The 25641-nt window shown below is 42.8% G+C and overlaps 1 protein-coding gene across 1 annotated transcript in view; it reads right to left on the minus strand.

The window, feature by feature from the left end:
• The window catches only part of LOC136883127 (pinopsin), a 157981-nt gene extending 136233 nt beyond the window's left edge, over window positions 1-21748 (minus strand). Inside the window, exons 1-2 of the mRNA XM_067155310.2 lie at window positions 21668-21748; window positions 19299-19458 (exon numbers count right to left, since the gene is read on the minus strand). Coding sequence (XP_067011411.2) covers window positions 19299-19458; window positions 21668-21748 — 241 coding nt within the window. The remainder of the gene's footprint in view (window positions 1-19298; window positions 19459-21667) is intronic.
• Window positions 21749-25641: the final 3893 nt, after the last annotated feature.

Raw genomic sequence — 25641 nt, forward strand, 5'->3', positions numbered from 1 at the left:
GAGCTGTTTCGAACAAGAACCCATTTGCCCTGATGACAGCCGACATCCAATGAGGATATGGTACAAGAAGAAGAAGATATCCAAAGACTGCTCCAGGCTATATAGATTACCGGCCATTAAAGTTGATGCACCAGGAAGGTAAGCAGAGAGCGGAAACATATATATTTTACTCACACGGTATGATGGGCGAAAGATATGATTCAATTTACAGGTAATTTTGAGGTACAGAGTGTCAACAAATCGGTACCCACAGCTACCACCTGTGGCTGTTATAATTCGGCTGGGCGTCGATTCGAACTGAGCTAGAATGACAGATAAGGATATATCATTCCGTGCGTTTTCAACTCTGTGCCAAAGTTCATCATTCGTAGTGGTGAGACTCCCGGCAAACCATTACTAGACATTCTCAACTGGTAAAAGATCTGGAGAACGTGCTGGCCACAACAGCAGTCGAACACCCACTGTATCGAGGAAGGTCGGGATAGCACGGGTAACGTAGTGTCGTGCATTGTCCTGTTTATAAGTGGCATCATAGAGGCCTCGATGACAGGTCACACCCACGGGCCTTAACACGTCGATAATGTAGCGGCGGCTGTCAGAGTTGGCAGGGATGTGTTCACAGTGGGACTCCATAACATCACTCCAGGAGCCGCACCCGTATGATGATGGCGAATGCAAGCTAGCAACATTCGTTCTCCTCGGTACCTCCACACATGGGTACATCCATCATGATGATGTACGCAGAACCGGGATTCGTCTAAAGAGACGTCGGGATGCCAATCCTCTGTCGATCGTTGTCGTTCAACGTACCACTATATGCGCGCCTATCTCTGATGCAGGGCCAAGTGAAGTCGCCGTGCTCACAGTCGTGGTGTTGCAAACTTCTTTGGAATGTCCGTGCGGACACGTGTCGTCCTGCAAATGAGCCATGTTCCTGACGTAGCTGTATGATCCCGTAAAGCCGCGCGTACAACACGTCCGTCCTCCTGGGCGTTAGTGGCCAGTATGGTGTTCTGTATGGACCTCCTAGTCCCATCGATTTCATATTCGCATGAATGTCATATTAGGAACCCGACCACCGCGACCAGGAATATTGCGGAGCGATAAACTACAGTCCCGGTAGGCTACGATCCTGCAGCGGTCAAATCCGGACACGTGCTGGTAGGCGTTCCTCCTCCATCCAAGAGGCATAACACGACTTCTTGTTCCAATGCGATTTCCGACTGAGATACCCGCTGTACAATCTTCAGTTTTATACAGACTGTAGAATGCGTTACACCTACCTTCTTCGTGCACATGCACTTTTGCATACTCCAGCATATTGTACTGGTACACACAGAAATAGTGTCCCTCCCCTGCTTTTCGGTACTGGATTGGTGCAGTGTCGAAGGCCAAATCAGTGCCATAAAGGAGGGGAAAGGAGTGAATGGGTAGTCCTGAAGGCATGGTGTGTCTATTGCTATACATCCACAACTGTGTCCATTTCAATCACGACAGTCTTGTAGCGGGCTGTCTACCTGCAGCAATGTGTTAAACGAGGAGTTTTGGGGACGCCATGCTCTGTTTTTATTGAGACACCATTTCTGTGCATGCGTGTACCTGTCTTGTAAATTTAAGTGTGTTGCATGCCGTCTTTGTGGTGTAGCAATTTTAATGGCCAGATCTGAATTATTTAATTAGTATACAGGGGACCAAGACTGAAAATGTCCATTTTTTTCGTTAGTATTGGCTCTACCGAAAGACTGTACTTTAAAAATGTTATGTAAAAGATAATTTCCGATCGTTTATGTTTTGTGCACTTGTATCCTACGTATGACCGGCTCCAAGGCGATAAGACGTCTTGCAACAGTTACCAGTATGATCGTGACGAGTTGAAGAGCTCGATAGCTGCAATCGCTTATGTACGCCTAGTATCCAGTATTCGGGAGATAGTGGGTTCGACCCCACTGCCCTGAAGATGGTTTTCTGTGGTTTTCCATTTTCACATCAGGCAGTTCCTGGGGTTGTACCTTAATTAAGACCACGGTCGCTTCCTTCCCACTCCTAGCCCCCTCCCGTCCCATCGTCGCCATAAGACCTGTCTCTGCCGGTGCGATGTAAAGCAACTTGCAAAACGAAAAGGTCTTGACGAGTTATTCCACAGTCCAAATGCTTGCCTCATTTTTTTTTTCGTTTGTACCTACTGCATTAACTTCAATTGCGATGTATTTTTTTAACTGTGAATGTGGTTAACAGTGAGTTTATCAATCAATCAATCAATCAATCAATCAATCTGTCAGTCAATCAATCAAAACTGATCTGCATTTAGGGCAGTCGACCAGGTGGCAGATTCCCTACCTGTTGTTTTCCTAGCCTTTTCCTAAATGATTTCAAAGAAATTGGAAATTTATTGAACATCTCCCTTGGTAAGTTATTCCAATCCTTAACTCCCCTTCCTCTAAACGAATATTTTCCTCAAATTGTGCTCTTGAATTCCAACTTTATCTTCATACTGTGATCTTTCCTACCTTTAAAGACATCACTCAAACATATTCGTGTACTAATGTCATTCCACGTTATCTCCCCGCTGATGGCTCAGAACATACCACTTAGTCGAACAACTCGTCTTCTTTCTCCCAAGTCTTCCAAGCCCAAACTTCGCAACATTTTTATAACGCTACTCTTTTTCCGGAAAGCACCCAGAACAAATCGAGTTGCTTTTTTTTCCAGTTCTTGAATCAAGTAGTCCTGGTGATGGTCTCATACGCTGGAACCATACTGTAGTTGGAGTCTTACCCAAAACATATAGGCCATCTCCTTTATATCCTTGCTAAAACCACTAAATACCCTCATAACCATGTGCAGAGATCTTCTTCGTAGCACCTAATATTAGAAGCATACACACTGTCTGACGAAAAATAGACGAACGTCACTGTAACATAGCACACGTACACACAATTGCAATTCTTTATGACAGATAGAACAGCCACCACAGTGCATTAGTGTTGTTTGTGTTTAGTGTTGTCAGTATCTAACAGAGTTTGAAAGGGGCTTCATTGTATGTCCCCATTTGGCCGGCGGTCGAATCATTCAATGACCAGTTTGGTGGGGCGTTCGGATGTGACAGTGGCCGAATGTTGGACTTAGTGGGAACGTGAAGGCAGGGATACCCGTCGTTTAATGTTCCGGTCGACCACATCTGACCACCACAAGGGAGGATCGCCGTATTGTGCACCAAGTACATCGTAACCCCTTCACATCTGCGCCTGCCATCCGAGAACAAGTAATAATACTCCCTGCAACATTTTGCGTCATCCCGCACCATTGGTCACAGACTAGCAGCAGCCGGACTCGGAAATTACCGTCCCATGTGTAGGTTGCCGTTAAAACCACGACACAAACAGCTGCGTTTGGAGTGGTGCTGTGACCGCGAAGCATGGACTGCTGATGAATGGCCACGCACTGTGCACAGCGATGAATCGCCGCACTGCACTCCCCAGTAAGACCATAGTCTGCGAGTATGGTGGTATGACCTGGAGAGAGGTCCCATTCTTTCAATGTTTTGGAGAGGAACAGCGGTGTTACTTCTGGCGTCATTGTGTGGGGTGCTATCGGATGTAACTTCAAGTCACAACTAGTGGTGATTGAGGGAACAACGGTACGTCCTGCGTCCTCTTGTGCCACCTCTCATACGACAGTATTTTGGTGCAATTTTACAACAGCACATTGCTCGTCCATACACGGCACGTGTCTCTGCAAACTGTCTGCGACTAGCAAGATTCCCAGATCTGTCCCCAACAGAACATGTGTGGAACATGCTCGGTCGTGCCAGTAGCCAGGATTCAAGGACCTGTAAATACAGTTCTGGGCCAGCTTGCCTCAAGAGAGGATACAACGGCTTTATGGTACCCTTTCCGACCGAATCAGTGCATGCATACAGACCAGTAGGGTGCAACATTATACTGATAAGTCGGCTCGTACTGGCGCGCAGCTGTGAGATTGCACCCGGGAGATAGTGGGTTCCAACCCCACTGCCGGCAGCCCTGAAGATAGTTTTCCGTGGTTTCCCATTTCCACACCAGGAAAATGCTGGGGCTGTACCTTAATTACGGCCACGGCCGCTTCCTTCCACTCCCTAGGCCTTTCCTATCCCATCGTCCCCATAAGACCTATCTGTGTCCGTGCGACATAAAGCCAATTGCAAAAAAAAAAAAAATGAACAGAGAAAAACAGAAGTTTAATTTCGTTTCCGAATCCTCTGCTAGGTGCTTTATTTTGTTTGTCAATCAGTGTACTTTTTACGATCACAGTACTTCAGTCCCCATTCTGAGTGAGTGAAGAGCTAAATGAATACAGTGCTCTGACATTCTTCTCGCGTAATGGAGATATGAAACATCACCTGCTCTTCTGGCAGCGACAAATAAATTGCAGCAATTCTCGAATGAAACAAGGCGATATCAGCCATCCAAGGACATAAAAAGCTTTAAAGGGGCAGGTAATTGTCACAAAAGGAACGAAGAAAAATATGTTTCCATGAAGTGTATATTATTCTCACACGTCTGTTACTTTGTGTTCTCTACAGATGAAGCTGATGTTTTCTAAAAGGAACATTGAGGAAAGGAACATCATTTCCTTGTATCTATTGCCCGGATGTTTAGGCGGTGATATGTTGAAATGCAAACGAATATATGTAGTAGGAAGTGACGTCTATCCCCTCTGCCGTAATTTAGCGGGAGTAACATAACTTCCGTGGGTTCTATCAGACCGGGCTCCCACTGTTTATGAAAGTCTCAAAGTTCAACTGTTGCCCTGGCTAGTGTATACTTGTTGCTTGCTTCACTAAGTTTGTCTCCCTGTGGGTGGGGGCGGTAGAATAACACCCACGGTAACTCCTGCCTGTGTAAGAGGCGACTAAAAGGGGCCCCAGGGGCTCTTAACTTTGAAGAGTGAGTTGGCAACCCTTACCTGAGTCCTGGCATTGCTTCCACTTACCTGTGTCAGGCTCCTCAGTTTCATCCGACCTCCCTGGGTCAACTTTTCCGACCCCGACGGTATTAGAGGACTCGAGGCCTGGGGAGATTTTCATTTTTACGCCCTTCGTGGCCCTTGTCTTTCTTTGGCGGATACGTTCATTGTAAGAAGCGTCGGATTACTTCCATTTTCCCCTTTGATAAGTGTTATATAGAGAATGGTTGCCTAGTTGTACTTCCTCTTCCTCACCACCACTACCACCTTCAGTAAGTTTTCATTCTGACCTATAAATGCCTAAACATCAGACTTCTAATTATATCAGTGGAAATTAATTTAAAATTTTGAGTATGCACATCAAATTTTTGTTCCATACTTTAATTTAATTTCGTATTAGGTATGCAAAAGTGTAAAATTGATTCAGTTCAATTTCTCATTCTGTCTTTTGATTATTTCTGGATCTTTGTTCGAATATTTGTATATTTTTTATCTCTTTCTGTCTTTGTCACTGCCTTTATTTATTTGTTTGTCAGTTTTTGTTTGTTTATCTGTCTGTTTCTTTTTCTCTTTGGTCGCTCGTTCCTTCTTTGTGTGTTTGTTTGTTTGTTTCTTAAGACATCAGTGGAAAACTGTTTAATATAATGTTCTAATATCAATATTTAACTTCAAGGATAGCCCATAAGTACTAGGCTGCACATTATTTGATTAGTATAATGTACAGTGTGACCGAAAAGTCCATTAACATTTGAGGAGGCAATACTTCACGGAATATTGGAGCTAGAGGGATAATAATTGACACACATGATTGGCATGACATGGAGTTTTATTGACACCAAAATAAAGTACACAAAATGACCAACAGATGGCGATGGACAGCAACAAGTCAGGTACAAATGGCCACAATTGCTTGATATGACATGGGGTATTATCGACACCACCAACGAGTGCACAAACAGGCCAACAGGTGCTGCTGGACAGCAACAAGTCAGTGAAGCCGCATGAGACCCGTGTACGATATAAAAGAAGTTGTCGTGAGAGAGGGCGTCAGATGCTCCTGCAATCGCGGCATGTCTTGCTTGGCCTCTCCGGTCTCCCGACCTCAATCTGTGTGATTATTAGTTGTGGGGTTACCTGAAGTCACAAGTCTACCGCGATCGGCCGACCTCATTAGGGATGCTAAAAGACAACATCCGAGGGCAAATTCTCCCCGTACCTAGGGATATGCAGTACAGTACTCTTCATAACATTGTCCCTCGACTACAGGTATTGTTGATGTATGTTCAGCATGTGTTATAAAGAACATGGTCTTTGCGTTCAGAGCTAATGGAACAGCAGGACAAAAATTTTGAAGGAAATACGCACACAAGAAAGCAAAAATCTGACCCTGTCAAACGGATTCGCAATATTCGAAAAACAGCTAGGATACAAGAGAAGCCATATTCTTCGACAACAGGAGAACAACAGTCAGGTAAAAGATTGAAACAGCTTGCACCCGGGAGATAGTAGGTTCGAATCCCACTGTCGGCAGCCCTGAAAATGGTTTTCCGTGGTTTCCCATTTTCACACCAGGCAAATGCTGGGGCTGTACCTTAATTAAGGCCACGGCCGCTTCCTTCCAACTCCTAGTCCTTTCCTATCCCATCGTCGCCATAAGACCTATCTGTGTCGTGCGACTTAAAGCCCCTGGCAAAAAAAAAAAGATTGAAACAACCTTGTAACTGATGAAGAAAATGCTTTGAGAAATTCAAAGGAGAAAAGTGAAAAAATTTTCATGGAGTGTTATAAACTATCGAATGAAGCACAAAATCAACAAATAGCATGCTGTGTTCAGAATATCCTAACAAAACAGTTCACTTAAGAAAAGGGATTGCAAGAGGTACCAGCAGACGCCCATTTTTAAGAAATTATTTCTTGAACAAATCTACCACGGAAACAATTCAAGTCTACCGGACCATGTATCTAAATACACTAACTTAACGAAAGTTCGAGTAATTATTGAAAAGGAACGGACTAGTAATAGTGGCATTTGTCATGATGATGGAAGAGGACGACAGGGAAAACAAAAACGTACGCCACAAGAAGCTACACAAAGAATAATGAATCACACAGCATTGGTTCCTGCGTACTGTGGTCATTATTCAAGATGACATACAGAGAAGAAATGCCTGAATTCATACTTATCTTTATGGAAGATGTATAGATTATATAAAGGAAATTTTGAAGAACAAGTTTTAAATTATGAGTCTGAGGCTATTCACCGTAAAATATTTGTAGAAAATTATACCGTGTCCTTCCATCGGCACAAAAATTATACATGTGGGAAACGTGACATGTATGAACTCCAGCTTAAAACAACTGGTAATGAGGAGGAAAAAGTAAAATAGAAGCAGAAAAGGCAGTTAAATTAAATTTAGCAGAATCTAGCTATGAGCGGACGAAGATGAGAAACAGAAAAGTAATGAAAATCAAAACATCTATTTATTTTGCTTTGATTTGAAAAGTGTTTATCAATACCCCTTCTATACAGTGGGATACCTGTCTACAAGCGCTCGTTGTGGACTCTCAGGTTAACTGTGTACTGTGTAACCATCAAGAGTCAATCAGCTCAGTGTTATATCTGGGATGAAGCTATTGCCGGCCGGGCATGACGGGTCAGTATGTTCAGTGACTCATGCAATGGCCAGAACAGGAACATTAATTTCGGAGACATGTTCATGAATCATTTACACGAGGAAAAGCATCGCAATAGCAAATTGCAGGTTATTAATCACAAGTTCCTTGAGCCGGGTCACACCCACGAGGAGGCAGACTCTATTCATGCAGGTATTGAAACAACAAAAAGGAATACAAGTGCAAACATTGATACAACTAGAGATTGGGCTAGTTCCTAGGAAGCCACCGATAAAAGTGGCGGAAGGATTTCTTTAATTTCAGTGAACTCCTTCATGGGTGCTATATTCATAGAAAACAAAACAGTTTGGGAGAGTCAGTTCCTTAGCTCAAGATACAATACTTGCAATACCGGCGTGATTCACCTGGAAACGTATTCTATAAAATTTCCTTCTGTGTACCCGAAGAGTTCAAGACATTAAATCTAATTAGAAGAGGCAGACATCCTGTAAATCATGACGTGCAACCAAAACACAGCACACCTATACTACTGTAAACAGAAAAAGTCAGAGACCTACAGTCATTAATGTCCTTTGTACATCCAAAAAGTAGGCCCTTTTACCTAAATATGTTGCGAGACAGCCCAGGATATACCGCAGAGTTCTTACCAGATGAAGGTGATACAGTGTGTAAAGTAATTTTAATATGTTGTAAAGTGTTATATTGTTTCTCTCTAACTCAATATCTTGGATAGGAATGAACATCCGAACATACAAAAATTTTATTTACTTCAGTTTTACTTGTTACCGTGTTTCTGTAGATCACCGAGGTGAAAGAAGGTGCGGACTGGAATGGGTCTATCTACGAGATTCAAACATTAATTTCAAACTGTAAAATAAAGGTTATATTTCTTTTCAGATATTACATTTTAACAAACAAGATTTCAGGTACAGGTAGTTAGATAAAAAATAGAAAAACAGGGAAAACCTAGAAAAGACTAGTTACAACTTGAGCTTCAAGCTCATAATTTACAAAGGTCCCATCATCGCAACTGCTGCGTTTGACATATAGACAAGGGGACGAATCTCCCAATTGCTTTGCAGAAAATTTTAGATTACAATTATCAAGAGCACTATTGCTCCAGAGGTTACAAGATATGGCCTTCCAAAGGTACCATTCTATATCACAGAAAGATATTTACATTTCAAGGAAAGAACCTCAATGCTCTACAATTTCTGCCAAGAAGACCGCGCTCCCAAACCCTTACAGCCTGCTCAAGGCAAGCATTAACTATTACTAGAGCGTCCTTGCTCAATAAACTGACACTTTGACGCCTCTCTTGGCATAACCTACAATTTACAACACTATATCGATCAGTTTACACAGAGGTATCTCGTATCCATTCTACTGGGCCTTAATGGAAATTAACAGGTTTAATTAATGGCCCCAAAAACAAAATCTAAGGCGGTGGACACTTGCACTCTTTGAAATTAAGAGGTTAAAACCCTACTTGGGCTTGTGGCCCGCCGATACAGAGGCTAATCCCTTCAGAAGGAAAAATTCCGCATGAAACAACCTGTTTCTGAAATTGGCTGTATCACAGTGGAAAAGCCAGCCACAAACTACCTGCACATCAGCTATGACCCTTGTTATTCATCGCTAAGTATGCATGTCTAGTTTGGCATTCGTCATCTTATGTCAAACAGGTGGACGTAGCCCTGAATGAGATCTAGGGTTGCGGCGGATTGCTTCTAGTCTAATCCAGTCTACATCCTGTATTCTCAGCTACCATCCACAAGTATTTTGATCTGACGTCATTTAGGCTGCCTGTGCGTCAATTTTGACCTTCCATTTCCTTCTTCCAGGTGACAGAGTAAACTAAATCTCCGTTGGCTGATCTTCGGCTATGTTTTAATTAATTTCATCGGGTAAATACGAAATGTGTCACCAGAGATATTTGTCATGTCGACACGGAGATTCGAATGCTTACATTTCCAAAGGCTTGACACTCTACCACTGATCTACAGAGCGAGCTAACAGTTTATAATGTGTGTGTACATGGATTTGGCTTGGTTACGAGAGAGAAAAGCTCACATCTCTCACCTCAAATGTATTGTATTACTCGTGCCCTAGATGTGTCTAGACAAGACTAGAGATACTTCCCTAACAAGTTTATCTGTAATTTTCACAATGCGATTCTATGTCGAATAAATAAGCCTGGAAACTTTATTCCTTTGCAAGTGGGAATAAATAACAAGAACTTGTCTGAACGAAGAGTTATTGAAAGCTACGTAACTCGAAACTCTTTGTTTAGTTCACTGTCTGTCTGCGGTAAAGGTTGCCAGACCTTAATGTATCTTACCAGAAGGCATGACTTCATCCATTCAAAACATCTATTATTCTTTATCCTTTGTATTAGTCTATCTCGGTGGGGAATAACTTTGTGCTCAGACTTAAAACAGACTTTTATATTTGCCAATTATTGCTTGTTGCTATTTCGTGTTGGGTTTAGTATTTTAGGATCTATCTCAAGGGACAAGTCAAAGCAAAATTTAACTTCTACTTAAATTGTCAGTCTCATTCGTGGAGCTGACAGTATGGAGGCTGCTGATATATGGATGATGTAGAACAGAGGTGTTCACGCTGGGCATTTCGTCCCGTGAGGGCACACCACTGCGGGCAAGCAGAAGATAGCGTACGCAGTTCACCCACAGTGATTACGTCACAGGCCGTATAATTTGGACGAAGCGTGAAATGTCGGCAGAAAATAATTAAAGAAAGAGGGCAGAAATCTACGTCATTTTCAATTTACGCTCTAAGAAATAAGTTATTTACTTTACGGTGAAATCCTGACATTCACCTCCCGGCGATAGAGGTGGGGCAACGACTTCATATAAAATTATATTTCATATGCAGGCGGCTAACAAATGAAGGGACCGATTATCTCCCGGTATAAGGAGATACCCTATACCAAGTGCCAACAGTCTCTTTGAGACTGGATGAGCGGGTACGGGTAAGGACCCTCTATTGTCCTGAGGACAAGAACCAGTTTGGTCAACGGCATTAGGATGCAGAAGGCAACGGGAAACCACTGCATTAAAGATCCTTAGAGATATTCCAATAAATTCACATGGCATGGCTGCAACGTCAAGATCAGAGCTGGCCGTGTGGATCGTCTACCTCCGTTTGGAGACGACGTCTTATGAATTTTGATCGGATACTATAAAGAGTTAGGCCTACAACCTAAAATAGTTTTGTAATGTATCTAATGAATTATAAATTTCACTATTAATTTGCTTTGGAAACATTTTAATACCGTAGAATACGGAGTTAAGGTGGATGAGCTGTGGCTTGTGGTTGTCTGGGTTTAAATTATCTGATAAACTCACCAACAATCCACCGGGAATAACACCAGTTAGATTATTTATTTCAACACATACTATACATCTATTATTGTTATTGTACTTTATTTAATCTCGGAAAGTACATATCTACGTCCTCACTCGGGAAGAAACTTCCTCGCCATTTAGAGTCAAGCATCGGACACCTGATAAGTTTTAAAAATTATTTTCAAAACTTCAGAAACAAGGAAAGTCACGCAACACTAAAACACTGTGCAAAATCGAGCCCTAAACTCGTGGAATTATGTAAATATATTACTTTTTTGCTTAATGAGTAACAGGAATTTTACTTTCATAAAAATGGAAATCCTGCCACTCCCATCCAAGGCATTGTAAATCGTAGCTTGTATGTTTAAAGCCTATACCTTTATCAATTGTAACACCTAAATTATAACGCATTGAATGTATTAATATAAGAAAATAGAACTAGCTGCCTCTGTGGATCAGTGGTAGAGTGTCGGCCTGCGGATCCCAAGATAGCGGGTTCAAACCCGGCAGAGGTAGTCGTTATTTTGAAGGGCGGAAAAAAGTCCATTCGACAGTCTATGTCGTACGATGTCGGCATGTAAAAGATCTCTGGTGACACATTTGGTGTTTACCCGACAAAATTCATTAAATCTCAGCCATAGACGCCCAAGAGAGATCCGGTTTACTCTAGGTCCGCTAGATGGCAGACAGAGTAAACCGGAACGTCGAAATTGACGAGCAGACAGCCAGATGGCGTCAAATTGAAATGTCTGCACACGGTAGCTGAGGCCATACGATTATTATTATTATTAGAAAATAGAACTGACTGTTTATATCGAGTGCAGTATGCAACAAACCGGAATATCTTGAAAAGGTCGGTTTTCTTGGGATTATAGCGGTTATTTTTAAATACTGTATCCCAGTCAGCTTTTCACTGAGTAGTGGAGGAGAGTTTCGGAATGCCAATCGAACGTCTCTGTTCCCTTCCTTGCAAAGTGTGTTCGCTCTCTCGCTGACGTATACTTGCTACTTAAGCCGCCCGCATTTACGTCACGCCAACCCGGCCGCACTGGGCTAGCCTCAACGGGCACCCAGCTGAGCACCTCTGGCCTAGAGTAACCTAATGACTAGGGACAAACGCAATATGAAATGTCATATTCTAAACTATGCCTGCTAGTGCTGTGAAAAGTATAATAGTTACGAATGGCGAAGTTTGCATGGGAAAGCACGCCAAAAAGTTCACATTTCATAATATTTTACAAAATGTTCATATTTCGTGAAAATCTTCATTTTGGCTCACATTTTGTCAGGTGTACAAATTTTAATATTTCCATTAACAATTAAAATTTGTTGGCATTGTTCCTACACTGATATAGAACTAAATGTTGGCAACTTGGAATATTTTGTTATATTTGCAGTGCAGGTGATTGATAGGTTTGGCCCCCAGTCACGTAGTTGAATACAACTTGCACAGGAGGAATTTCGCAGTGTAAAAACATGAAAGGAGACCTAGCGTACATATAGGCACATTTTGGCAGAATACCTACTATGATAGAGAAGTTATCATTGCTAACATCAGTCCAGTAGGTAGAAGGCAGACTTCAAATTGGTTTTCCGTGGATTCCTCATTTTCAGAAAAAAGCTAGTACGCGCCACTTCTATTCGTACAACGATCTGTAAATCCGGGTCTAAGTTCTCAGTTAACCACCTCCCAAGGTACTTAAACTTCCGCACTTGTTTCCCATATATGATCATAAGAATGTCAGTGTTGCGAGTTCTGGAAATGGCCATAACCCCTTGGCCTTGTCGGTGTTAATTTTGAGACCAAGTTTATCCCCTTCTGCTACGATTCTGTCTATCAGACCCTGAAGACCTTCAGTACTCTCAGCCAAGATGACAGTGTAATCTGCGTACTTCAGACTGTTGATCAGCCTACCGTTACCTTTTACTCCATCTTCCGCTTCTTGAAGAGCAGCACGGAAGATCTGCTTAGAGCGGATAATATTCCTAAAAACTTTTCATGTGAACTGCAGAAGAGTATCTGAGAAATGTTGATATATATATCAGTGCACAGTAGTAGTTACGAACAAGGATTTGTCATTCTTTCCCCACCTGCATAGACTCTATGACCTCAATGACCTGAGGAGAAGGAAAATGTTATAAAATGAAATTAGCCCGAAAAGAGCCTTGTAGAATTCTGGTCAGGAATCTTTAGGAGAGAGAGAGAGGGGGGAGGGGTTTTCAAGCACGTGTTTCTATCAAAACAAGAAGTTGAAATCAAAATTGGATGTCAACGATGATATGCATGTTACCATATCAAAGACCACTCCACAGTTTCTATATTAAACAGCAACTACGGAAAACGTTCTCAATGAAATGAAGTTTGAAGATGAAGTAAAGATCTGTTCTGTTTTGTTCAGTTTTCCCTTGATGATTGTACTTCACTTTTGAATGAAGTGGTCGTTAAAAATTATTGAAGCCGGGTTGAGTGGCTCAGACGGTTGAGGCGCTGGCCTTGTGACCCCAACTTGGAAGGTTCGATCCTAACTCAGTCCGATGGTATTTGAAGGTGCTCAAATACATCAGCCTTGTGTCGGTAGATTTACTGGTGCGTAAAAGAACTCCTGCGGGACACATTTTCGGCACCTCTGTGTCACCGAAAACCGTCAAAAAAGTAGTTAATTGGACGTAAAAATAATAACATTAATATTATTGAAAAATTAAAACACTTAACTTGTTCAATTTTTCGCGGCAAAGGCTAAAAACATAATTTTTGTTTAAAATGGTTGGTTTTATTCGTACTTTTTGTTTGTTATACATAGCATGGGGCAATACGGCTTCTTCTTCTTCTCCTTCTTCTTCTTCTTCTTCTTCTTCTCAATCTGCTTACCCTAGAGGGTTGGTCTTTCCCTCGGACTCAGCGAGGGCTCCCAACTCTACTGCCTCAAGGGCAGTTTCCTGGAGCGTGAGACATTGGGTCGGGGGATACAACTGTGGAGGATGACCACTCCCTCGCCCAGGTGACCTCACCTGCTATGCTGAACAGGGGCCTTGCAGCGGGATGGGAAGATTGGAATGGATCGACAAGGAAGAGAGAAGGAAGCGGCCGTGACCTTAAGTTAGATACCATCCTGGCATTTGCCTGGAGGAGAAGTGGGAAACCACGGAAAACCACTTCCAGGATGGTTGAGGTGGTAATCGAACCTACCTCTACTCATTTGACCTCCCGAGGCTGAGTGGACCCCGTTCCAACCCTCGTACCACTTTCCAAATTTCGTGGCAGAGCCGGGAATCGAACCCGGGCCTCCCGGGGTGGCAGCTAATCACACTAACCGCTACACCACAGAGGCGGACATGAGGCAATACGTTTTGAATATGTACAGTATTGCCGTTGCCTGAACGGTTATTTATGTGCTTTTGTTCATTGTTATAGGATGGGGATTCACAGGTTGTAAGAGATTTTTAAAGGAATTCTTGACAAAAAAAAATATATGAGCCCCTAAAGAAAATGAGGTAGTTCAATAGCACGAGTACCAGTGTTTCACCCCAGTGTGGGTTGGACTATTCATCATGCTAGTATAGGAGAGTTCACCGGGCGAGTTGGCCGTGTACGTAGAGGCGCGCGGCTGTGAGCTTGCATCCGGGAGATCGTAGGTTCGAATCCCACTGTCGGCAGCCCTGAAGATGGTCTTCCGTGGTTTCCCATTTTCACACCAGGCAAATGCTGGGGCTGTACCTTAATCAAGGCCACGGCCGCTTCCTTCCAATTCCTAGGCCTTTCCTATCCCATCGTCGCCATAAGACCTATCTGTGTCGGTGCGACGTAAAGCCCGTAGCAAAAAAAGTATAGGAGAGCATATACAGGACGAATGGTCAATATTCAGGGATATGACAGAATCCATCATTTGAAGCAAACATATGCCCTATTCCTAACGGTTTTCCAGACAGAACTCATTTAATGTACATTTGTTTTCTGGCTAGTGGCGCGCACTTGTGTGTCTTACCCACCCAACCTTTTTGACGTTTTGAAATGGGTACAAGTTTTCCGCATGTATCGTTCGCCATACACGTGTTCGTGGCACATTGATACATGTTCACAATTCCATTACATAAAACAAAGTACCATTACACCCTGTGAAACTGAACAATTCTTGTCAGAACTAAAACACATGAATTAAATTACTAAGCGGCCCCGTATACGGGCGGCTGACCTGTCCCCATGTAATGGCCAACCCTACAGCCGTCTAATCTTACAACTAACTTGGTGGCCCTCCCACACGGGCGGGATAGTAGACACCATGCAAGGTGCCACCCCTAAGTAAATCTACTAAGCTGCCTGCAACATGGGCGGATGACCTGTCGCCATGTAAGGGCCAATCCTACAGCCTTCTAATCTTACAACTAACTTGGTGGCCCCCCACACGGGCGGGATAGTAGACACCATGCAAGGCGCCACCCCTAACTAAATCTACCAAGCTGCCTCCAACATAGGCGGATGACCTGTCCCCATGTAAGGGCCAACCCTACAGCCGTCTAATCTTACAGCTAACTTGGTGGACCCCACACGGGCGGGATAGTAGACACCATGCAAGGCGCCAGCCCTAAGTAAATCTATTAAGCTGCCTCCAATATGGGCGGCTGACCTGTCCCCATATAAGGGCCAACCCTACAGCCGTCTAATCTTACAACTAACTTGGTGTCCCACCACACGGGCGGGATAGTAGACACCATGCAAGGTGCCACCCCTAACTAAATCTACTAAGCTGCCTCCAACATGGGCGGATGACCTGTCCCCATGTAAGGGCCAACCATACAGACCTCTAATCTTACGACTAACTTGGTGGCCCCCCACACGGGAGGGATAGTAGACACCATGCAAGGTGCCACCCCTAACTAAATCTCCTAAGCTGCCTCCAACATGGGCGGATGACCTGTCCACATGTAAGGGCCAACCCTACAGCCGTCTAATCTTACAACTAACTTGATGGCCCCCACACGGGCGGGATAGTAGACACCATGCAAGACGCCACCCCTAACTAAATCTACGAAGCTGCCTCCAATATGGGCGGATGACCTGTCCACATGTTAGGGTGTGCTGGTGGTTGAACTACTCTCCACCATTTCCACAATGTGTTGCTGTTCCCGCACAGGTTGTTGAAATACACGTTCAGAAGAAAAACGGGACCCTACAACAATACGTGTTTCACTCAATGTGCTGAAAACACTACAATCAGGAATTTGACGTGTCGGAAAGTGCCGACAGTATTCCTCGACAGCAGCAGGAGCACTACCATCGCAAGAAACGTAAACATACACCATATTAGAATATTCTTCATTAGTATAAATGTGTGGCATTTTAGCCAGCGCATTAACCGATGCTTCTCTCTGATACACTCTCAGTCCGTCGCACTACTTGGGTCACAGCACACCACGGACAACTGCGCATTCGACGGGCTACTTTAATGGTAAAAAGACATCCCCAGCAAAGAGGCTGAAAGCTACGAGGTTGGTTGAGCTAGAATAAAACATCAAATTACTAAGGATCTTTTAAACACACTTTAAGCAAATAGTGTAACTACAAAAAGTTCCTGTCATCTGCATAGTACGCTAGTGAATTAGTCCTTGCTGCCCACAGAGAGGGCAGAAGCTCTGAGACATGACTGGTGAAACCCTCCTTGGCCACAGATCCTGTAGTGAAATCCCTGAGCCGCGGTCCTGGTGAAGACGTGCCGCATTGCAAAGTTAAGCTTCTTCCATTCGCTTGAATTAAGGACAGGTTTTAAGTAGAAGTGCTGATCAATGCTCGCAGCTTTCTTGTCCCTGTCTCTGATGTGAGATTCATTTGCGGCTATATTTTCTAGGCCGTTGATCTGCACTAACTCCCTGATAAAGAAGTCGGAGACAGCTATTCGATACTCTAGTTGGGTCAAGCTTCCTCTCGAGAGACCAAGGGCTCGTTTCAAGTATGTTGCTTTAACTGCCTCCATTCTTTCAAGTTTGCAGCCGTAAGGTAGAGCCATATCTTACTGATTGCATAACAGACGACTACTACTGCAAAAATGTTTTCATTCCTCCCCTGAAGGGGAAGGCGGGCCTCCTAGATGGTGACGCCATCTCTCAAGCCAGGAAATTTGTTACGGTGAAAGAGATGTGCGGAGAAGGTGAGAGGGTTGGCGGCCGTGGCCTTTACTAGGAACTGTTCCGCATTCGCCTTAGTGGAGGAGAATGGAAAACCACGGAAAACCATTCTCAGGACAGTCGACGATGGGGACAAGCCCATCTCCGTCTCCTGAATGCAGAGGCGTAGAGCCACGATAGAGCTGCGTCCACCCTTCCTCTAACAGACGATCTTAATACAAAAGAGGCGCAAAGCTGTTACTAGCGAGATTTTCTCAATGTCAAAAAGGTTGGGTCTGTAAGACACATACGCGCACTCCACAAGCCCGAAGGCAAATGTACACTAAATGTGTTCTATCTCGTAATAGGGCATATGTCCATATACAGTTTTTTGGCTTCAAATGATCGTTCCTGTCATTTCCCTGAATATTGACCATTCCTCCTGGCACACAACATATTGTTGTATACAAGGAACTTGGTATACAAGGCACAACATAAAAGTTTATTGCTTCAACACATTTATACAATATGTACATGAAATAGAACGAAACTTTTATTGAAGCTTGTTGAGTTTGCACACATTTAATGTTAATATAAGGTAGTAGGCTGAGGGCCTGAATAATATTTACATACATAAGAATTGAGATTCCTATATACATTCAATCTTGTCTTGATGAGACAGTCCGTTCAAATGAGAGAATGTTCTTGTATAATAACAAGTGGAACTTGTAGAGAGAGCTCGTATTAGCAGAATGCTAACATGAGGCGTATAACTTGCAAGGAACTTGCGTCTAGTGTTCACATATATAGCAGAATGCTATGATTGAAGTCGGAGCACTGTAGGGGACTTGAGTGAGTAGCAGAATGCTTGGATGGGTGCTCGATGTGGCTACGGGATGCAGGATGAATGAGGCAATGTCCAGAGGTGAAACCTCACGGCCAGGAATCAGTCCACCTATTCAGAACACATCTTTAAGAGGGTGCCTCCGTGTCTGACTTGCGGTGTAGTCTGGTCGTTGGACACTGTGGTAGTCCTGGAGAGGCGAGAAACGTTGCTCCTTTTATAGCGCTGCCTGACGTCACAGATGATTACGTCAGCGCACTGCAGTCCGCCTCGTGGTCTCTGGAAACACCCATGTGTCGGGCGAGCTGCGGAGATTGTAGGCGCGGAGGACACACACAACAGGATGTACCTCCTTTAGTACATCGGCACTGCATTTTGCTGATCACAGGATATTTTGCATTAGTGTCAGATCGACTAATAATGAATTATTTTAAGAAAAGTAGTCTCACAGCGAGCAGTGTGCCTCTGGAGCCACACTCTGCATTCGGGAGGGGGATATGCTGGCCCCACCATCGGCTGTCGTGCGAATGGTTTTCTGTGGTTTCTTATTCCGGCACAGTTTCTCACCTCATATCACTACCACACATCTCCTAGTCTGAGGAAGGGCATCACCCTCTAAGAGGCCCGCCTCACCCCTTCAGGGTGAATAATGAAAATATTCTTTAAAATGTCGTGTCAAAAATGTGTCAGTGTAAATTACGTAACATTAAGTGTGGTCAGTACGTGGGTAGAGCCTCCGTGGCTCAGACGGCAGCGCGTCGGCCTCTCACCGCTGAATACCGTGGTTCAAATTCCGGTCACTCCATGTGAGATTTGTGCTGGACAAAGCGGAGGCGGGACAGGTTTTTCTCCGAGTACTCCGGTTTTCCCTGTCGTCTTTCATGCCAGCAACACTCTCCATTCTCATTTCATAGCATCTATCAGTCATTAATAAATCACTTTGGGAGTGGCGACCCCATCGTACTAATAGCCTATATCTGCTTCATTCATTCCGTCCCTGACCCGGTCAATGACTGGAAAACAGGTTGTAGGTTTTCATTTTCAGTACGTGGGTAGGTGACCGCACAGGCCCACCACATACCGTTAGTTTATAGATTTACAGTACTATATCGTTCATGCTACTTAGCCACTGTGCTACCCTCAGGCGGCCGTTGACCCGTCACTTTAATCGTAATTAATTTAAATTATCCCCAATCAATTTAAAAACCTGCAATCGCTTTCCAGCTCGGAAAATACATTCCCAACTCAATCATACCCTATCAGATAAATCTAAATAATTGTTTCATCTAAATTACTTTATTTAAAACTGTAATTAAGCAATTATTTAAATAATGCAGGATTAACGAGTCATTTATAATTTATTACAGTGAAGCCCTCATCTGCACAGAAATAGTTGAATTCATGTAACTCACCCAATAGGGACATGAAGAAGCCATAAATAACGCACATGGCTCTGCCGAAGATCCAGCGCCTCATGATAGCTGCTGCTAGCGTTAGGGGGTTCCCCAGAACAGACACCGAGAAGTCGGACATCACCAGGTTGAACAGGACCAAGTTGATAGGAGTCCACAACTGAAAAAGGAACAGAATAAATGGTATTAGACCGGAAAAGTTACTCATCATAGGAAATCGTCTCGTCTAAGGAAACGGAGAAAAATATTGTAGAGTAAATCGCGAAAATTATATTGACAGAGTAATTAGATTCCAAGAACAAGTTTAAAAATGAAATATGCACATTTTTCTGCTACACGAAAAAGCATAGAATCTTGGATATGTTTTTGGGCGTAGAAGACAAGGAAACGAGTAGAGAATTGCTTCATTGTTCCCCTCCTACTAGCCTCTTACAACATTCAGGACGAATGCATCCTTTTACACCAACCACAGGGGAGATAGGGAGTTCCGATAAATCGAAAGAACTACAAGGACATTGTTTTATCTATGACGAGGATTGTTGGTCGCCCAGTCACCTGCGATGAGTGCCTGTCTCTCGCCAAACACTTTGCCGTAATGCGGTTAGCGCTCATTCGGTACTGTGTCTTAGAGTGTTTTCGCACAAGATTTCTTGTACTTTATGAAGGTATTATGTATGTACACACGCTTACATAATGAAAATGGCATTGGAACAACACACTGAACCATTAGACTAAAGTGAAGTTTACGCTGATAAAGCTCTCAGGAGACTGCAAAGGAGGGGAACTTGCGGCGCCGAGAAGCGCATTACGGCACAGTGCATGGCGGGAGACAAGCTCGCAGCGCAGGCGACCGCGCGAGTGACAACCCCCTGCATAGATAAAAGATTGTCCCTGTATGTACCACCATGTTCTACTTACAACAATACGCAGTACTCCGGGGATACATCAGTGCATCCGTGATTTAATGCGACGACGGGCTGACACATGTATCAGTGCTAACGGACGGCATTTTGAACATAATAATGCAAGAAAGATTTTCATGGATTATGCTGGCTCGTTCTTTTCCTGTGCGTTTCCTATGATTAATGATTTATGTAGAGTTGTATAAAATGAGTTCTGGTATGGCAAAGAATACTTCTCCCGATCCATATCCATATACCACATTTTCTCCTTGTACGAGTGAGTAATATTCCTCAAATTTTAGCGTACCTTACCGTCATACTGTGTATGTCAATAAAACAAAACCATATTATCTTTGCAAACCTGGATAAAACACGACTTGAATTAATTAGAAAGTGTTGGCTAGAAACCTATTTTACATTTGGCACTTCATAAATCATTACACTTTATGTAATGTTAAGGCGACACTCCGGAGATAAAAGTATATTTTTAACTAATGCATGGATTTTACGAAAATTTGTGGGAATGTCACCTACATAAAAGTAGAGATATCACGAACATTTCTTTCATATACAATAAATTCTTTTTCCGAAAAAACATTATTTTGACATTTTTAATTTAATTAACATGTTAATGTAAATTCGTAATTAGGTAGATAATACTTCTTTCAAAAGCACTACGTATCGATTTTTCTGTACATAATTTATATAAGGAAATATATCGTACTAAACTGTATGTAATTTTTACGTTGTAAAATTTTGGACTAAAATCCCTACTACTTGAGAAAATTCTGCAATCAAAAATTCCAGACGCAGGTTTCTTAATATATCTGTGATACATACACCATACAAATTTTGTTACATTTGGCAGAATATTATGGGAGAAAATGGGATATAAATGTAAAATTACAATTGGCAAACACAGCAGTATTACAGTGATAAATTGTTTGAATTCAGCGGAATAACTTCGTGACAAGAAAAACGAAACTCAATCCTTTCAATTCCAGTCAATAAAAAATTTCACCGAAATGACCAAAATATCGATTTTTATCTCCGCAATGTCGCCTTAAACTACGAGAGCTGTAAATAAAGTAGTACGTAGTCCAGACACTGGCACGAGATCGGGCGTGCTCAAACAGAATATGGGACTGGTCAGGTGATGCTTTCGTCGATGTGTAGTGTGCATTTGACCGGCATCCATTTGGGAGTGTTGCTGCTGTGCGGCGTAGAAGTGAAGAGTTTGGATTTCACCGTTCAAACGCATGTTTTCAAAAGGTAATCAGCGTTTGATTAAAATAGAGGTTATCCGTAGCAATAATGCATCAGAATGTTATCGAAGATTACGTGAAGTTTCTGGCGAGATTGTATTACCGTATAGGACGGTTGCATGACGTTATCATGTCGCAAACAATGTCAAGCTCTTATTGCAGCGGTGGCAATGGGAGCTCTTGGAACACCCTCCGTGCTCACCAGACACGAGTCCTTGTGACTTCCACCTGTTCCCGAAGCTGAAGGAACTCCTTCGAGTCCGCCCATTTCCTGACGAGGCATCTCTATTCCGCGCAGTAGGGTGCTCCGTTCGTTGTGATCAACAGAGAACGCCTTGCCAACGGTTTCCAAGAGCTTCCAGACATTTAGCAAAAGGTGATAGACTTCGCAGGTGACTACATTGAAGAAATGTAATGCAAATGTACCGGGTGAGCAAAATAAAGCGGAACCGCTCCAACCTATGCGTGGGAATTCCTGAGTGAGTGAGTCAGCCGGTGACGAAATACAGTGCCGGATGTACTCAAGGACGCGCTACCGCTCCAGGTTTTAGTGTTTGCTGAGTGTTTGGAAACGCGGCAAGTGTTTCGTTGGTGACATTATAACAGTATGTGAATTCAGTGAAATGGCTTAGGTGGCTCAAGCCGCGTATCGGTATTCTGTTACCAAAAGAGTATTCATTTACGATTCATACATCCGCCCAGGAAGTGCGAGGGCCGTAAGAAGATTATTTCAAGAGGAGTTTCCTGATGTTCAAGTTCCAGGTAGGGCTTCCAATCATAGGTTTTTTTCTATTTGCTTTACGTCGCACCGACACAGATAGGTCTTATGGCAACGATGGGAGAGGAAAGGCCTAGGAGTTGAAAGGAAGCGGTCGTGACCTTAATTAAGGTACAGCCCCAGCATTTGTCTGGTGTGAAAATGGGAAACCACGGGAAACCATCTTCAGGGCTGCCGACAGTGGGGTTCGAACCCACTATCTCCCGGATGCAAGCTCATAGCTGCGTGACCCTAACCGCACGATCAACTCGCCCGGTCATTCATTGATTAGTAAATAAATTACGTAAGTTGGGAGATATCCATGATTTAAAAAATGTAATAAACGATGTACAGCACTCACACAAGGAACTGTAGGTAACATTGGTAACGCTCTGTAAAGGTCTCCTACAAAATCGCTATATTTATTTATTTATTTATTTATTTATTTATTTATTTATTTATTTATTTATTGCAGCATAAACGCTTAAATGTATAAAATATACAAAACAAATTGAGCTGACTGGACTTCCACAGTAGATTGGTGGCTGGCGTTCCGTTTCTAAGGTGGCAGGTTCGATCCCAGCTGTAGAGTATTTACGTGTGGCAGCTTCGTGTTATTGGCTTTATTAACGTCAAAGAATTCCTGCGAGATACGATTCCTACATCCTGGCTTCTCTTAAAACCAAAGAAAGTAGACGAGAAAAGAGACGAGCTGCTCGTCTGAGTGGTATGTTCCAAGCGGCCAGTGTAGATTTACAAATTGCTTTACGTCGCACCGACACAGACAGGTCTTATGGCGCCGATGCGATAGGGAAGGGCTAGGACTGGGAAGGAAGCGGCCGTGGCCTTAATTAAGGTAGAGCCTGGTGTGAAAAGGGGAAACCACGGAGAATCATCTTCAGGGCTGCCTACAGTGTGGTTCGAACTCACGATCTCCCGGATGTAAGCTCACAGCTGCGCGCCCCTAACCGCACGGCCATGTCAGAGGAGAGATGGCGTGGAATGACATTAGTAGACGTATAAATATGAGTGGTATTTTTAAAAGTATGAAAGATCACAATATGAAGATAAATTTGGAATTAAAGAGGACAGATTGGGCCAAATATTCGTTTATATGCAGGAGAGTTAGGGACTGGAGTAATTTACCAAGGGGGATATTCAATAAAAGAATTCAACAATAATCGTAGGCACGTCTAACAAGTAACAGAAAGGAAATCAAGACGTTCGGAAAGGAGACTGAAGTCTGGAGGAGTATTCTCCCAATCAGCAATGGACCGGTGTATCAAATTAAATCCTAAGGTAACACAGATGAGATGAAATCTAATTTCATATATCGGTAATATTAAGCATACAAATTTTACCATCCAATTTTTCTTCCTTTTTCTTTTTTATGATACATTTTTGGAAATTCTGGAACAGCATACAACGCTCTCATTTATCATAAATTTTCAAAAAAAAAACTAAGGCATATATGCGTTTTACTGACGTCACAGTCTAACTCATCTTTTGTCTACAGTGAAAACAACAGTTGATGTAAGTACTACTCGTTAAGACCATTAGCAATAACAACGGATGTTAATCAAATACTATAGAGATCACACATTAACTCCAGCTATTCTTGAAACGCTGTCTGCAGGCTGTCACCAATATAAGATGGACTGAAGTCGTCATTGACGACTTAGTTTTCTGCGTATAACGGAAATTAATGGCGGTAAGAGCGGATAATCTAGATAAAAGTGTGTCCAATTATTCTGTTACAAACTCTGATTTTAAGTTCGATAACAAATCTATCCTGCCGCATTTATGTCTATAAAGGAGATGCATTTGTTACAACACGTCTCTTTAAACCTTCAATAGTCCAGGGAACGTCTAAAAACTAAATGTGTTGAATATTGTGCCTGCTTTTCTCGGAAAGGTAATTCAGACATTTGGAAGGGACGCCTCTGTGTTTGGAGAGACATATTTCTTCTCGAAGGTTGTGTCATCCACCTAAGTCTATGCTTCGTAGACTTTTTTTCTGTCATTTTGTTTCTAATAATACAAATAGACAAGGAAATGTCACTATGAAAATTGGAAATCAGAGTCCGGAAATTGTGGACAGCAATAAATACCTCGGAAGTGGATTAATGCAAAATGCTAGAGTGGACATGGAGATTAGCAGGAGTGTACAGCGGAGCAATGCATTCTACCAAAGTGTAAGGAAACTTGTTTGGAGCAAAGAAGTACCAAGGAAAAGTAAAAGAGATAATGTACAAAATGTACTATGTACCCATACTGACTTATGCAGCTGAAACTTGGAATTTGAATAGCAGGCAAGAGAGTAGAATTCAAGCCTATGAGATCAAATTCATAGAAGTGTGATAGGAAAGAAAAAAAAAGACGGAGTGTGAAATGAAGGTGTTAGGAAGGAAGTTTGGATAGGGAAGCTAAATTAGAGAATTAGGGGTGGATTGAATCAGTGAAGAGCGGCATAAGACGACAAAATTTAGACTGGGACAAGATTGTGGAAGAGGAATGGTCGAAGGTGTTGTATGTCCGGCGCTCCCTTTCTCGCTCTGCCAGCCAGCTGCACGCGCGCCTGTGTATCATTCTGCTAGCTTCGACGCGCAGCCCTCAGTGCGCGTGCCTGACCATCGAGTGTACTATAAATAGGAGCTCCCTGCCTGCTCACTGCCCACTCGCCCCGGTGTCCAGCTCCAGAATACACCCTACGTCGAGCACGGAGGCTACTCCTCTTGAAAATGTGCTTCGACCAGGTGGACTGAATTTCTGGCAGTACGAGGTTTCACCTCTGGTCACCGCTCCCTTACCTGTTTCCGCTGCCTATGTTCCGTAATTCTTTTACAAGCCATTTTCATTCCCTAATCTATGCAAGCTCCCTTAGTTTCGCTAGGTGGAATTTCTTCAATCAATTGAACTTGCTTTTTAGGAATTCAGGCACTTCAACAAACAAGGACTCTCAAAGACATTCATGTTAGTGTGCCAGATAGTTCTCGACTATCAACGTGTCAATTCACAAAGACTATCTTTTCAAGATAGAAGTGTATATAAAGACTGCAAACCTGTACATATTGTATAAAGACAAACTTTTCTCAAGATTCAATATTACTTTTTGCTTCAAAATAAATTTCAGTTATTTGTGTAAATATCATAAAGTGAAGCAATAAAAGTTGTGTTATGTAAATTTCAACCTTGGTTACAACAGAAGGAAAGAGGAAGATGGAGAAATGCCATGAATACTCCGACCCGGCAGGAACTGGATAAGGGGAAATGATGATGATAATGATGATGATGGTGGTGATGATGATGATGAATACAAATAATACGAGTGCAATAATGACTTCCTACTTTAATCCGAGTTACTCCAAACATGGAATATTACCGCCTACAGGATTTTCACTCAGTGTAAAATTCATTGC

Source organism: Anabrus simplex, chromosome 11 (assembly GCF_040414725.1).
Source record: "Anabrus simplex isolate iqAnaSimp1 chromosome 11, ASM4041472v1, whole genome shotgun sequence".
Taxonomy (NCBI): Eukaryota; Metazoa; Arthropoda; class Insecta; order Orthoptera; family Tettigoniidae; genus Anabrus; species Anabrus simplex.